This window comes from Apus apus, chromosome 8 (assembly GCF_020740795.1).
Source record: "Apus apus isolate bApuApu2 chromosome 8, bApuApu2.pri.cur, whole genome shotgun sequence".
NCBI lineage: Eukaryota > Metazoa > Chordata > Aves > Apodiformes > Apodidae > Apus > Apus apus.
The window spans coordinates 25329580-25344362 of NC_067289.1; the positions used below are offsets into that span (position 1 = coordinate 25329580).

Consider the following 14783-nt stretch of genomic DNA (forward strand, 5'->3'; position numbering starts at 1 on the left):
GGATTCAAAGGCTGGATAAAATCTTCCTATATTTTTTATTTAATGCATAGACAAGGGGAAGGAAGGACTGGAGGCTGGACCTTGGTCTGGTTAGATGGCTTCTGGATGGCAGCTTTGTGATGTGATCAATAAAGCCCCTTCTCCAGCCCTGGACTTAGAAGTTTCTGGTGAATAGGTCGACTACCTCCCCGCACAGCATGCAGAGCAGAGCACGTGTTCAGGTGAGTTTTGTGTCTTCCCTCCATTCCTAAACACTTTTCCCCTGCCTTACTCTCCTCCCAGGTCCAAAAGCCTGGCTTTGCATGCAGTTCGTGTGAAGGGGGCAAGCGCAGAGAGTGGCCAGGAGGAGGAGAACGGGGAGCTGTCTGCTGGCATCTCCTTCACCGAGATCTACCTTAGCCCGCAGCAGGACCAGCTGCCTCTCAGCCTGGGTGCTGAGGGGACACAGCTGGGAGAGGCTTCGGGCTCACACCAAAGTTCTGACCACACAGAATCAGCAGGTTTGCTCGAATCTACAAAAGAAAAGGCCCTGGAAGGAAGCGCAGAGGCAGGGACCAGCCCCGTGGAATACCAGGACAAGCTCTACTTGCACTTGAAGGAAAACCTGGGCAAAGTGAAAGCGTATGTCATGGAGCTGGGGAGGAAGATTCCTGTCCCTGACCAGTGCGTTATTGAAGGTAAGAGGCCTGAGCTGCCCCTTCCACCAGGAGTGTAACACTGCTCTCAAAGTCCTCTCGGGGCTCAAGCAAGGGGGTAGCAAAGAGCCTTCTGCTTCCATGGAGGCTGGGTGTTTGTTTTCCAGCACAATCCAGGTGGTTTTGTGGGCCTGCAGGGGAGGTGGGTGACACGCTGCAGGAGGGGTCCTTGATACACTCCTGTTTGAAGTCAGGCTGGGTTGTGAGCACAGTCGCTCCCTTCAACATGAGTTGTGTGCATTCAACCACTTGCTGCTGGTCATGAGCTATTGCCAGTCCAGTCCTTCAGTGAGCCATAGTGTTTCCAAAGTGTAGGAGACTCAATAAATTGAATTGAGTTTCAGTCACTTACGACATCATCCTCTAATACGACGTCACTTCAGGTCCATCAAATACCAGTTTTTGTTGCTAAAATACTTGTTTACTTTTCCAGTAAAAGCAGTTTCCACTCATAAGAGGGATATAACTAGATATACTTGAAAATCTCGTTTCTGAAGGATTTCCTAAATATCTGACATTCCAAGTTTCCTATTTGAAATAGTTATTTGGTAGAATTAATGATAAACTTCTGTTTCATTAAATTAGAATGGAAACATGAGAGGGAACAATCTGGGGCTGAAGTGCTGAATGCTCTGACCTTGCACTAATCAAATACAATCTGCTGAATGTTTAAAAATGTATTGCTCAGTTTCCTTTCTGAAGTACCTATTCTGATATGTTCTAAGCATCTGACTATTTCTAAATGCATTCAAACTATTGTAATTTCCTGAAAATCCTCAACTAGCATTCTTAGGGAAATTCTCTGAGCAGGGACATGTGCAGAACAGGAGATTTATGTGACTCATTCTGAACGTGCTGAAGAAATGCAGCTCATGAGGCAGGGGACAGCTTTCTTAATAGTTCAGATATTAAATAAACACTCCATGAAAAACATTTTTGGACTTCTACGATTCCCAGAAGCCATAAAGGCCCATTCAAATGTATCTGTTCTGTTTTTCAAATCAGATGGTTAGAAAATAGCAAGAAAATGTTAAAAATTAGTGATACACAGAGCTAGCAGGAGGGAGGTTAGGGCTGTGTGCTTGTTGTGTCCTTGCTCACAGCTTTGACTCTCCCTTGGTGAGGCAGTCCCAGGAGAAGGCACTGGTGGGGCTATGACTGGAATCAGAATTGTCATCCCAGCACCTCTGAAAGGACTAGTGTTGAGAGAACTTGGTTTCTTTTCCAAAGCAGGAGAAAACTGAAGGAGGACTTGGTAACAATTTTCAGCTATGTGCAAGATGGTTAAGGGAACAGCCTGTGCTGGATGAGGCAAGAAATGATGAGCTGAAATACCACTAAAAAAAGGGTCAAGCTCCAGCAGCAGCAAAAGCTGCCTGGCTTGAGCTGGCAGAGGAGGTTGAAAGCACATTTAGGCAGCCTGGAAAGTTGGCCTAGGTGAGGCAAGGCCACGAGATGGGACACATCTGCAGGAGGGCTGGTGCTCCCTGAAACATTACTGTGTTTTCCATATCCCTCGGTGGATTTAACGTAAGGTTTTGTTTCTCCTGAGCTTTGTCTTACACTGTCAGCCAGCTCTACTGCTTCTACAACTCCAAGGTCACCAGCCCTCCCAGCTGAGAGTATGGGCACAGGGGCAGATCCAGTGACCACCCCAGGTCCCCTGCAGGTCTCTGCTCTGCAATGCTGTCTGTGATTTGCAAATTTTCTTTTTTGCTACTGATTCAGACATTTGCTCTGCAGGTCTTAGCCCTTCACAAAATATTTTTGCTTTACAGGGTGTGTTTTTTCAGTCTCCTTGTTGATTTATAAGCTCATTTTATTTATACTATATGTCAATGTTTCTGTAACGTTAACTCAAGTGTTTGACTTTACAGCTGTGAAGGGATCCAGGTTAAGAATTGTAAGGGTGGGTCCGTGGACTGTCTGTGACAGTTTGAAGATGCCTTCTACACACACTGAAAAGCTGACATCTCAGCTCCGTTATCTCATGGAGCATTTGTTATTTTTGGTTGCGTGTGCTTCAGGCAGAGAAGAGCTGAGAACTGGGTGAGGATCCTACAGCAGAAGCAGGGTTAAGACTGGGCTGTTGGCCAGAATGTCTGGGGCTAAGAAAATGGTCAAGTTGAGGGTGTTCTGAAGAACAGACCAGGTACAGCAGCTCACCAGGTCTGTGTCTGTGTGTGCATCTTAGAAGTGAATCTTTTGGAACTCACATTGCAGTTTGAGAGGGGATTTAAACTGGGCAGAAAGAAGGCACCCAAACCCACAAAAAGCCTATTTACTTCACCTTGTTTCAGTTTGGGGCCAATGGTTTGGTTCAGTTCCTGCTTAGTTTGAACTGCTTTGCCCTGATTCATATGTCTGCCATACCTTAAGCATTTTCAGGCCTTATTTTATGTCATGCTCCTCACTTTAATCCTGTTAATCCTGGGGATCTTTTCCTCAAACACAAAAGCCCGAAGTGCCACCCTGTTTGTCAGGCGGTTTGGTTTTCATGGCACAAAGCAAAGTCATTTTCAGCAGCCTGTCTTCTCCCAGATGGTTTGTGATCTTCTACCTTATCTGTACCTTCAGGATCTTGCAGATGACCTTGGCCCAGACTCATGCATCTGTGATTTCCTGAGTGCTGCTGAGCTCTGCTGCTGCTGCTCAGCTGGTGGGCAGGGCTTGCCTCACCTCACTGTGCTGGGGGCTCAGAACAGGAGCCCATGGCCAAGCCCCCCAAGGTGCATTTGCAGCTTCTCCCCTGGATGCAGCAGGTGCTCACTCAAAGGCCCTTCATCTTTCTGCTTTCCTAGGTCTCATGTTCCTCTCTGGGGAGTCAGGGGTTTGAGCCAGCTGCTCTGGGAAGCATGGGTGACAGATGACATCCCTGGTGTGGCCCCATCACCCTGTGATTACACAGCACAGGGCTCTGGAGCAGCTGCCAGGCCCCACCTGCTCTCACCTCCCTGGGTCTCACCTTCAACCACGCATGTTGGACGAGTTTTGACTTGCTCTCTTGTTTCCCAGATGTGTAGGGATGGTGGCTCAAATGCATGGCCATGTGTATCCTGCCTCTCAGATGGCTCCCAGACACAAGCTTGTAAGGCTGCTGGATTTGGTTATAACTTGAGGGCAGGTCCTTGTTTTCCACCCTAGGTTTACTTGCTCTTTAGGATAAATATGGCATCATTCACCCCTGCAGCTCAGAGCAGTGGGTGTCAAGTGAGCTGCTGGAAAGAAAGCAGCTGATAATGTATTTGTGTAGAGGATACTGAAGGACTTGCCCATCTCCTGCCTGCCCAGCCTCCTTTATGAAAGGACTGAGCCAAGGGAGCTCTGGTGCGTCCTTCAACCCTTGCTCTGCTGGGGAAGCCACGTTCCACAGGTGATGCCATCCAATGAAAACTACCCTGATCATGGTCGTGGTGAGTCACTCCTGGCTCCTCCGTGCCCTACAGGAGGAAACACAAACACTTAGTGGGATGCATGAGAGAATGCTGAAAGAGGAGGAGGTGGCAGGGGAAACAGGTTGCAGTGCAATGGCCCCAGGTCTGGTTGTTATTATGTTTTATGCTGTGCTGAGATAATCGGTACCATATGATGGTGGAGATGGAGAAGCTCATTGCTCCCCTGCAGTGCTCACCCCTGCACTGGGCTGATAAATTCCAGCATTCCATAAGCCAAACCTTGATTTGGAGCAGATGGACCTCTGCTCCTTCAGTGGGACCACAAAGTTGCAGAGGCTCGGGCCAGCGTTTCCAGAGATGAACTCTGCTGCTGCTGGGCCAAAAATACACCAGTTGGCATTTTATTCTGTGGGGCTGGCATTTCAAATGCACCCCAAATGTGAGGGCTGGCAGTGAGCAGGGAACTGCTAGCTCAGGGGGTGGCCATCACAGTGACGTGTCGTGAGGCCAGGGAGAAGCTCCCAGCGTGACAGGGAGTGTGATGGGAGCAGGACCATGCTCAGGACTTGCTGCCCTCACATGGGAGAGCACAGCAAATCCCAGGTGCTTTGCACCTGGGTGGGGAGCATCCCCTTGAACAGGCTGCTCTCCACAAGCCCTAACCTGCTAGCTGGGAGACTCCAGCTGGGTGGGTGGTGGTACCAGGCTGCTGGGGGAAGCCAAACCAGAAGACTTGGGCTTTGGGGTTGGACCAGGAGGGACCTGTGAGTCCTCCCAGGCCCCCACTTTCCTGCAATTTGCACTTGAGTATTGACACAGGCAGTGAAAGGGAAATGCTTTGTGCTGCTGAGGATGGGACAGTGTGGCACAGACTGTCCTGTTGTACTTTCCCAAAGGACACTGGCTTGTCATTGCCCCAACAGGGAAGGGCAGGAAGATGGGGGTGGTTATAACGTTCAGCTAATCTCTGTGTTCTCAAATGTGGCTTTTGCCACTCAGGTGTGGACTCTATATATTGAGTGCATGGTAGGGGCTGGCCACACCCCCCTTCTCTATTAATTTTTGTGTAAATTGCTGGGGGGCAAAATCTGTTAGACTGAGTTATGGCATGTGTGCAAAGCTGGTTGTGTAAAAAAAACAACCAAAAAAGAAATCAACATTTCTTGAAGCTGAGTGCTTTAAAAATTACCCTTTTCTCCTATAAACATATTTATTGTCTGCATACTTCTTTGTAAACCAAATTGAAGAGACTGGGCAAAGGAAACTGAGGGAGCTGAAAAAGGTTTAAAACTGAAATTTAAAAAGTTGCATCCAGTTCTTATTCCCTGGTTTCATTTTATGGGTGGGTTTGATTCTATTTGGGAAATTTATGAGCATGCTTTTACTCCCATTAACAGATTTTATTTAATAGTGAAGGATTACCAATGTAAATCAAATAACACATTAATTGTTCCCAGAACCAGTGACTCTCTGCCTACTTGCCCATGTCCCTCCTGGTTTAGCCCAGCATGTTCAGCTGGAATAAACAACAATTAACAACTCTACCAGCATTCTTCTGTTTGTTTTTTTTCTTTATTTTCCCCAGGCACACCCATTTAGTAGTGAAATTTAAAATTGCAACATATACTCTCTTGTTTCCTGTAGGAAAAACAAGTTGTTGCTTATTGAAGTCTGAGTCTTGCCAACAGATGTGGTGAGCAATGTTCCTGGGCTGGAGGAGCCTTTCCCTAGGATTCTGATCAGTCTCTGCCATCGGGGGCATTTGGTGACTGCAGGGGGTTGGTTTGTGCCTTGTGTTGCCTTTCATGTGTGTTCTTCATGCTTTCAAATCCTTTCCTTGTGTTGCTTGGACTCTCCCGGCCAAAGCTGGGCTGAGGAAGGAGGAGAACTCCTCCTTCTTCATGGAGAAGATGTTTAATCCATCATCCAGCTCCAAGAGCTACCCCTCTCCAATAGACACAAGACAAATCTGTCTCTGGCTGTTTCTTTGTCAACAACCAGAGCCCCCGTGAGCCTGTGCAGCACAGGGCTGCTCTCAGAGCCACAGAGCTAGTGACTGAAATGGTGTTTCCATAGATCCCAATTTAGCTCAGATGGGACAGGTTACTCTGTGATACGGAAGCTGGCATAAACACCCTGCTGCAAATTGGCTTTGCAATTCTAAATGCAACAGGAGGTTTTAAAGCACAAAACTGGTTCTAGAGTCTGTAAGTGTGGGGCTTAAACATGACTAACTTAATAAGCTTCATGTCCTCAAGGAAATTAGTTTATGTTTTCCTTCCTCTATCCCCTACGTACTTTTGACCAACTACTATAAAGAGCTGCAGATCCATCTTTGCCATGATTTGGACTTTATGGCTTCAAATCACATCAAAAGGACCTTTAGTCAACATTGGACCAGTGGCATTTGCCAAGACGTGTGTGCTAGGGGAGCTGCTGCAGAGCAAGGAGCTTGTGTGGACAGGAGTCTCCTGCCTCTTGTATCTGACTGATTTCCAGAGAGTTTCTGTGGAGCTAAATTCATCTTTCCTCACCAGGCAAAGTCAGGGTGAGCTGTTCCACCTCTTTTCACCCGGGCACTACATGGTTCATGGTCACTTTCAGCTACGAGTGATTTCCCATAATGAAGAGTTACGCTTTTTGCACACATGGACCAAGGCCAAGCCTCTGCTTCTGGGTGAGATGGTTTCTTAGCATCTGTGATGCATAAAGCAGGGCTCTTTCCTTTGGCCCATGCTGCTGGAAGAACATTCAGTCAACACTCTCATTGGAGACCTCATTGACTTTTGTGCATTTAATGTGTCCCAGGGTTTAGGGTCGCTCTAATTAACCCCTTCAGTTTCTCAAACTCTTTTTCTCTATTGGACAGGAGCACTGGCAGGTTATTTAGATAACCCACTGGCTTGGGTAATTTAGATTAAACTCAAATTTTCCCCACAGCTACTAATGCAGTAGTAGTGCATTTTGTGCCCCATCTTCTCCCTGCTAAGGTGTGTTTCCTGTGGGCTCAGGTGATCAACACGACCCAGACAGCACTTCCACATTCCACAGGGTTTAGGATTTAGTCAATATACAGGGCTTGGCACTGTCTTCTTCAAAGAGCAGCCTACAAATGCCCAGTGCTTGGCACCAAGCTACCACTTCATGCAGATTCTCCCCTTCTTCAAGGCAATGATCTCCTGTAATATATTCATTTGTTCAGGCCTACAGAAGAGAACAGAGTACCCTGTTTCCTCACACCAACAAGTTGCCTCTTTATTTGGTATGTTCAGTGAAGCCAAGAGCAATGGCTCCACTTCAGCTCCTCTTTCCATCTCTGTCTCAGAGCAAAGGAAACATCTTCAGAGCTGTCCTTTGCTCAATGCACTCTCTGGAGGTGACTACAGATGGGTTTCTTGTTGCCTGACCCTCTGCCCTCCCATTGCCTCTGGCTTTTCTTCTGCTTTCAGTTTTGCTCCTCTGGCCCCATATTAGCTTGTGCACCTGCCTGTGATGAAAGATGAATGAACCACCACCCCCTTGGTTTCCAGATAATCCCAGCTTAGTCTGCTGCACTGTTGCTGATGGCACCATGCAAGGACCCTCTGAGGAAGGAGAGCTGCTGTTATCACCTGTTTCTCTACAGCCAGTACAGTCTGGATGGGTTCTTGTGCTCACGTCCAGACATTATGTGTTGTCTTGGCCTGTGTGTTTCCCCACAGCATGTGTAGTGACTCCACTGGGTTTTGGGAGCTCTAACGTCAGTCTTTGTGTCTTTACATCTCAGATCTCCCCTCCTGTGCTACAGTGGAGTCTCACTGAGCTCTGCAGTCCCTGCTTGATGCTGTTGACTTCCTTTTCTCAGCAAATTCCAACAGCTTTGTCAAAGGATTGTAAAGTGGTTTCCTCTTGCCAGCTTCTGAAGTTTTTTCCCCCAGCCTAACAGCCAGCTGGCCTCTCTGTAGCATCTTCAGCAGGTTCCAACATCCCAGTTTTGAATTTTCTGCATTTTCCGTGACAAGCTGATCCACTGATACTTTTGCTCAAGGGACTCATCTTCTTAGCTCTGGTGAACTCATTCCTCATACACGGTGTTTTCATGTGAAGTACAGAATTTATTATGTTTCTCTCCTGTGCTCTCACATCTTGATTAGATGAAAAACATCAAAGCCAATTAGTACTTCAAGATGGTCTGGTGTTGGACAGAAAAGCTGCCTTCTGGTATCAGTCTTCCTCCTTGCTGGTGCCCATTGTCTGTGGCTCCAGAAGGCTGTGCTATTTGAACTGCCTCCCATTAGCTGCACTTTCTAAAAAGCTACAACTCCTTTTTTCCAGTTGGAATATTTTCTTCCAGGATTTTATTCCTGCACCTTCACTGCACGGTGACTCACCAGAACAGCATGAGATTCTGAGTAATGCTCCCAGCAGAGCTGACCCACCTCAGCTCCCCACCTGCCTTGCCAACTCCACAGGAGCCCACCCTGCTCCTGTTCTTCTTTGGAAATGCTTTGGCTCTGCCCCTGGCTTGCTGGCAGGACAGGCCCCCAGGAGAGGTGGGCACTGGTGGCTTTCAGGATCAGTCTGGCAGGCTCATCAGGCACTGCAGGGTGGCTTGGCTGTCTGTATATACACTTGGTAAGAAGTGGGGTTTGTAGGACCTGGAGCTCCTAGAAGCCAGGCTGGAGCCAGAGCATCCTTGCATGGCAGGTTCAGGTGGACATGAGCTTGGCCAGGGCTCCTGGATGGGTGGGAAGAGGAGCTGCCCATCCATGGTGACACAGGGCTCAGTCAGTGCTCACCAAGGTTCTTCTTTGAAACCCTGTTGCTTCTGGTGATGAATCAATACAGCAAACACTCCATGTGCACACAAGTGTTGTAAATTGGTTTGTGCATCTTTTGGCTCCTGGAGGGTGGGTGGCAGAGGGGAAGCACCAGGGCTGGGTGAGCCTGCTCCTGGCTGGCAGCTGCACTCCTCCCTCCCCGGGGGCACCAGCACTTCACTGCACAAGGTCTCACAGATGTCAGGCCTCTGTATGACTCTTCCCTCATATGGAATGTTTCTTCCCAACAAACTCTTTAACCAGCAGTAAGTGCTGCCCAGCTTTGGCAGAGCTGTCTGGTTCCATAAGGGTGAACAACTGTGCTGAACCTGTGAGAAAGCACAAAGATGCTGAACAGCCTGACCATGCCCTGTCTTGCAGCTTTTCCACTTGGGAGCCAGGACTTGCTGCATGAGATTTAAAGCACGGGAGACTAAACTGGCGTGTGTTGAACTTAAGGGCACAGCCACAGCCGTGTCCTTCTGAAGGCTGCAGGAGCTGACCCAGACTGAGCTGCCTCCAGAGTGGAAGTGTGTGCCCAGGCACTGCCTGGCTCACCCTCTTTGTCTTTTATCTAGTTGATTTTAATACTCTGTCCATCTCTCTCTAGACAGCGTTAGAAGCTGCGTAGCAAAGCTGTTCTTCAGCTGTCCCCTGAAGGGCCATTACTGCCTCTACAGCAAATCCAGTTTTACCCTGGTCAGCCAGCAGCCTCCACTCTGGATCCACATCATGTTCCTCTTCCAGCAGGTACGTGCCATAACCTTGTACTTGGGAAAAATGTTTTCATGATTCGTCTCTTGAAATACACTTCTAGTCCACAGCACTTTGTGACCCTTGTGATTTCTCAGAAAGTCATTAGGGTAGGTTGAAGTGATTCAGCAGTTTATAAGCTTCTCTATTTCTATGAAATACAACCTATTTCAAACTGTCTGGAGAGGTTACAACATCTGGGGATAAAAAAGTGGGACCAAATCTTATTGTTCTCATTTAGGCAAAACTTGCAGTGAGTCCCAGGTGCCCTGCAAACCAGCCAGAGCATTGTGGTGGGATTCCAGGAGAGCAGGATTGGCCCCAGGGCTGCAGGTGGAGGTCAGAGGTCCAGCACCCACAGGGATTTTTTACTGCACAAGTTTTGGACTTGGAAATCGGATCAGTGCTGCTCTCCTACCAACCCTAAAGCTATTTTCTCCTATTTAATGCCCTTTCCAAATCCCACCCAGTGTTTGGACATATGTGGAATTTCCTAACAGGTTACAAATAGTATGAAATGGTAAGAGAAAACCCTGCATTCACACTGCAAGATGAAACAGATGGTTTTGTGTTAAAATAGTTAGGTTCAGTTTCTTCACCTCTGTAGAGCTGTTCCTGCAGTTCATCCCACCCTAATCCAGCCTGGGAAATACAAAGGATTTCTCTGAAATTTAAAACATGCACAGAGAGTGATGCTGTGAATTTAACAGCTCAAATTGCTCTTCCCTGTGTTTGTTCCCAGATCCAAATACAAAAAAAACCAATGCAGGTCAGTGGGAGTGTTTGGGTGCTTCAGGACAAGAAGTGGTTCCTCTGGACCCAGAGGTGCCTGAGGGAGCTGTTTGTGGGCTTTGCTGCAGGTGAGGAGCAAGGCTGGTCAGAAGCTGAGGTGAGGTCAGGGAAGGAGAGGACAGTGACAGAGCAGAGCAAAGGAAGCAAAGAAGTTCAGTTTGTGTCTTTGCAAACCTTCTGTAAACACAGTATTTAATGTGCTTTTTTATGGGAGGGGGGAGGGGGGAAGGTTCCTCTTGGGCTGCAGTGAGTGTTGGAGCCTGCTGTGCATCAGGATGGTGTTTAATGTCAGATAATTTATGGGTTTCTTTTGTTCAAAATCCTAAAGCTTTGAAGTACTGGATCTATAACTGTTATTAAATGAAACACAGAGCACTGAATTCAGCCCTGGGATAATGTTATTTGAACCTGTGAAATTGTACAAGAGATAAATCTGACATGAATTGTACTTATCGTGTGTCAATAATAACTTAAATGAAAGGCTGGTGATAAAAATGTAATTTCCAGCAAATCCATCAGAGCTTCCCAGACAGGTGACTAATAAATACATGGTTTCTGAAGGTCTCAATACCAGGTAGAATGTTGTTCTGCCTTTTTTGCCAGTTGCTCCACATTCTGTGTGCTATGGAATTCTGCAAAAGCAAAAGCTAGGAAACATTTTCTCTCAGATCCTTAACTTCATGAGGCTGCTTTTTGTGTAATTTAAAAATATTAGTGAATAGTTTTGAAAACCCTCAGATGGAAATTGTGGAAAGGCACATTATTGGTCCAGAGCAGTGGGAAGAGGAGCAGATGTTGGTGGAGATCTGAGAAACTGTCTTACAGTGTAAGTGATGATGAACGAAAGGAATAGAATTAGAATAAGGGGTGACATTAGAGGGGTTATTGGAGAGACAGGATGTTTCTTTTCACAGCTTCATTCCTTGAAATCATCCTCTGGTGCTCTGTGATTCCTGTGTGACTTCCCTCACCAGGCAGGAGAGTGTCACAGCCTGCGGTGGCACCAGTGAGACAGGGGCTGCCCCCCAGCCTGTCCCTTCCCAACACCTTCCCTGGGCTCCCTCATCCATTTGGCAACCAGGAGCTCAGTGGGCAGCCCCTCTCCTGGTGCCAGGGGGCTGCCTGGAGCTGCCTGCTCCTCCCTCCAATTCGGACAGACCCAGCTGCTGTTCCTGACAGCTTAGCTGGAAAAAATGCCTTGCCTGAGAGCTCCTGGTTGGAGTCCAGCTGAAGTGTGTCTGTGTCAGCTGGATGCCAGACAGTGGGATTAGGATTGTTGGAGAAAGAGAAGCAGGGACATCATTCCTGGAAACCTCTGTCAAAAGGACATTGTTGGTATTGTGAAATCATATCCCTGGAATACAGAAAATGGGATTCATGGGGCACTCCTAGCTCAGCTCCTGTGTGCAGATGCATTCGTTCATTACAGGATCACGCAGCAGCTCCAGAAGAGGCAGCAGTGCTGAGCCTTGCCAGCCACAGCAGGATTCTTGCAACAGGGACTTTGTGTCCAGCTTGTACAAGGACGAATTTCATGCTGTTGAAATACCAGAATAGTTCAAGGCAGCAAAATCACAGAATAATGGAATCCCAGACTGGTTTGGATTGAAAAGGACCTTAAAAACCACCTAGTCCCAACCCCCTGCATGGGCAGGGACACCTCCCACCAGACCAGGTTGCTCCAAGCCCCATCCAACCTGCCCTTCAACACTGCCAGGGATGGGGCAGCCACAGCTTCCCTGGGCAACCTGGGCCAGTGTCTCTCCACCCTCACAGCAAAGAATTTCTTCCTTATGTCTCACCTAAATCTGTGCTCTTCCAGTTCAAAAATATTCCCCCTCATCCCATCCCTCCCTGCCCTTGTCAAAAGTCCCCAGCTTTCCTGGAGCCCCTTCAGGCACTGGAAGGTGCTCTCAGGTCTCCCTGGAGCCTTCTCTTCTCCAGGCTGAACACCCCAACTCTCCCGCCTGTCTCCAGAGCAGAGCTGCTCCAGCCCTCCTTGCTGTCCTTGGAAACGGGGGCTTTGGAGGTGAAAGCACCCAACCCAGCCCAGGTTTCATCTTGTTTTGTGAAAGTTCAGGGCCTGAAAATCCCTGTAATCTGCCAGCAAAACCTGTGCTGAGCGTGTTCTGTGGGTTTCTTCTCTTGCATTTCATCCCCCTGGAAAACATTGTGCTGTGACTTTCCCTGAACATGGAAAGAAACGTGTGCCAACCTGCAGCAGTGCTAAGCATCTCCTGGCATTAACTGGTAAATGATCTGTCTTTTCCAAAGAGATGGATGTCAGGGAGATCTCCACCTGGTGCACAGAAGCTGCTCCTGTTTTGATACATGTAGTGTGTCCATATAAACATGACATGCAGGCTGTGCATGGTGGCAGCTGAGAGATAAGCCTTGGTGAGCCACAGGCCCTGAAGACACATCATGTGCAACACAAAAAAGCCCCAAAGGAAGTGAAATATTGGAGGATTTCTCTACTTGTGCGTGTATTGATCCATCCTAACTCCTTACAGAAATTAACTAATCCCTGGTTGCTTGCATGGCTGCAAGTAACAAGATGCTGTAAGAACAAGATGCCCTTTGTTAATGGACAAGTAAGAAAAGCTTGAAATCCTGTTTTCTCAACATTTTTTTCAGAGCTTGTTTGCAGAACCTTTGTCCATAGAGAGTAGCTCTGTGCAAGTCCTTAAGGCCCTGTGGGAGAAGACACAGCTCAAGGGGACACACAGTTTTGAAACTGCCATGATCCAGTCTACATTTCCCCACCAAAAGGTAAGCTGCTTTCTGCTCAGGAAAAAAAATTAAAATAGACCTTTGCCCTGACTTTCAGGGCAACTGCACAAAGAACTTTACAATTGGTACAGCAAGTCTTCACCGTGCTCAAATGATGAAAAAACAAAGCCCCTTTCCCTGCCCCTTCCCCTTCTTCCCTTTAGCTCCAGCAGCTTCCCAGCATTTGCACTTGCTGCTGTGCCAAGTCTTCTTCTCCTGGATGGCCACAGGGTCACCCATGGAGCGTGGCTCTCACCTTCCTTTGGTTAGAAGCATTTGGCTGTGGGGAAGCTGAAACACCTTCACCAGCCCTTATGTTTTCAACCTCCACCCAGGGTCTGGTTGTTGGTTCATACTGTGCTTTGAAAGGTCTCCAGGCTTGTTCTCCACCCCCTCCTATGTGCTTTATGGGGATTTTTTTTCTGACCTGGGGAAAACTAGTGATGCTACAGATAGATCTTTTTTTCCCTGCTCACAGTTTCAAACTCTAGATTCAGCTGAGCTGCCACTGTGGGCTGCTTGGCAGCCACTTGGCCAGTCACCCAGTTCAACACAGACTGGGATTTTATGGAAATGACCGTTTGCATGTGCACCACTAGTTACCCCCATCAGTTTAAAAGATTACTCTTTCAAAGCTGTTTAGTGTCCCCAGGATTTCAGCGAATGCTGTTTCAAAGCTGTTAATCAGGCTCCTTGGAAAGGGACACTGCAGGATTGTAAAGCAAATACCTCTTCATTCCTGAACATCTCCATCCAGCACAATTGGATGGAATGAGTTGTCAAACATGAGTTTAACAAACTCTCAGAATTTTTTGTGCAGGGAGACGTCTGACTGAATGAGACTAAGTTACTAAGGTCACAGCTGACTTAAAACCAGGAGTTTTGTTAGAAACACCTTCTGAGCCCCCAAGATAATGTTGCATTGAAGTGGGAACTCCTGGAGGAGTGGGGGATCCCCTATCAGAGACCCAGCTTACAGGCTAATTTTACTTAGACCCAGTGGAGCCTACATGGAATATTTTAGCTGCTGTTGAGGTCCTGGCCTGACTCATCTGAAGGCATTAGAACTGCTCCTCTGTTCAGTACTGGCTTAACTTGAGTCTATGCCAAGATCTACTAGTGGAAAGTTGGAGCTGGTAGAGTCTAAAGGACTTTGGGGTGAGGAAAGAGCTTAGAGAAGAGTGTGCCTTGGTGGGTAAGATCAGATGTAGGGCATCGTGCACACAAAGTCTGTAAAACGTGTCCAACACCCTAGACACAGGATTAGTCTCCAGCACATGGGTTGCATAATCCTACTACAGCTCAGGTCCTTGGGTTTGGCCTATTTTGGGAACTCTTTTCTCTCCCTGACAGTAACAATCTCTGAGTTCCCAAAATAGCGGAGCTGGGAAATGAGACACTCATCTTCACTGATTTAGTGAATTAAGCAGTGGGTTGAGGTTTGGAAACTCTAGGAGCTGTGGATTGCCCAACAGCCTTTGGAGGCTGCAGGCAGTCAGGCAGATGTAACATGTCTGAAATGGCAAAAAGCTTTAATGTTCAGCCCTGGTCTCCATGATGTGCTGCTGGACTTACTT

The 14783-nt window shown here is 47.6% G+C and overlaps 1 protein-coding gene across 2 annotated transcripts in view; it reads left to right on the forward strand.

Annotated features, from left to right (window-relative positions):
- VEPH1 (ventricular zone expressed PH domain containing 1) overlaps positions 1 to 14783 on the forward strand; it is a 61598-nt gene that overhangs the window by 33689 nt on the left and 13126 nt on the right. Inside the window, exons 8-10 of one of the 2 annotated variants that reach the window (XM_051626759.1) lie at positions 283 to 677; positions 9500 to 9639; positions 13072 to 13206. In XM_051626759.1, the coding sequence (XP_051482719.1) occupies positions 283 to 677; positions 9500 to 9639; positions 13072 to 13206 (670 nt within the window). The remainder of the gene's footprint in view (positions 1 to 282; positions 678 to 9499; positions 9640 to 13071; positions 13207 to 14783) is intronic. The other variant, XM_051626760.1, reaches the window with a different exon arrangement.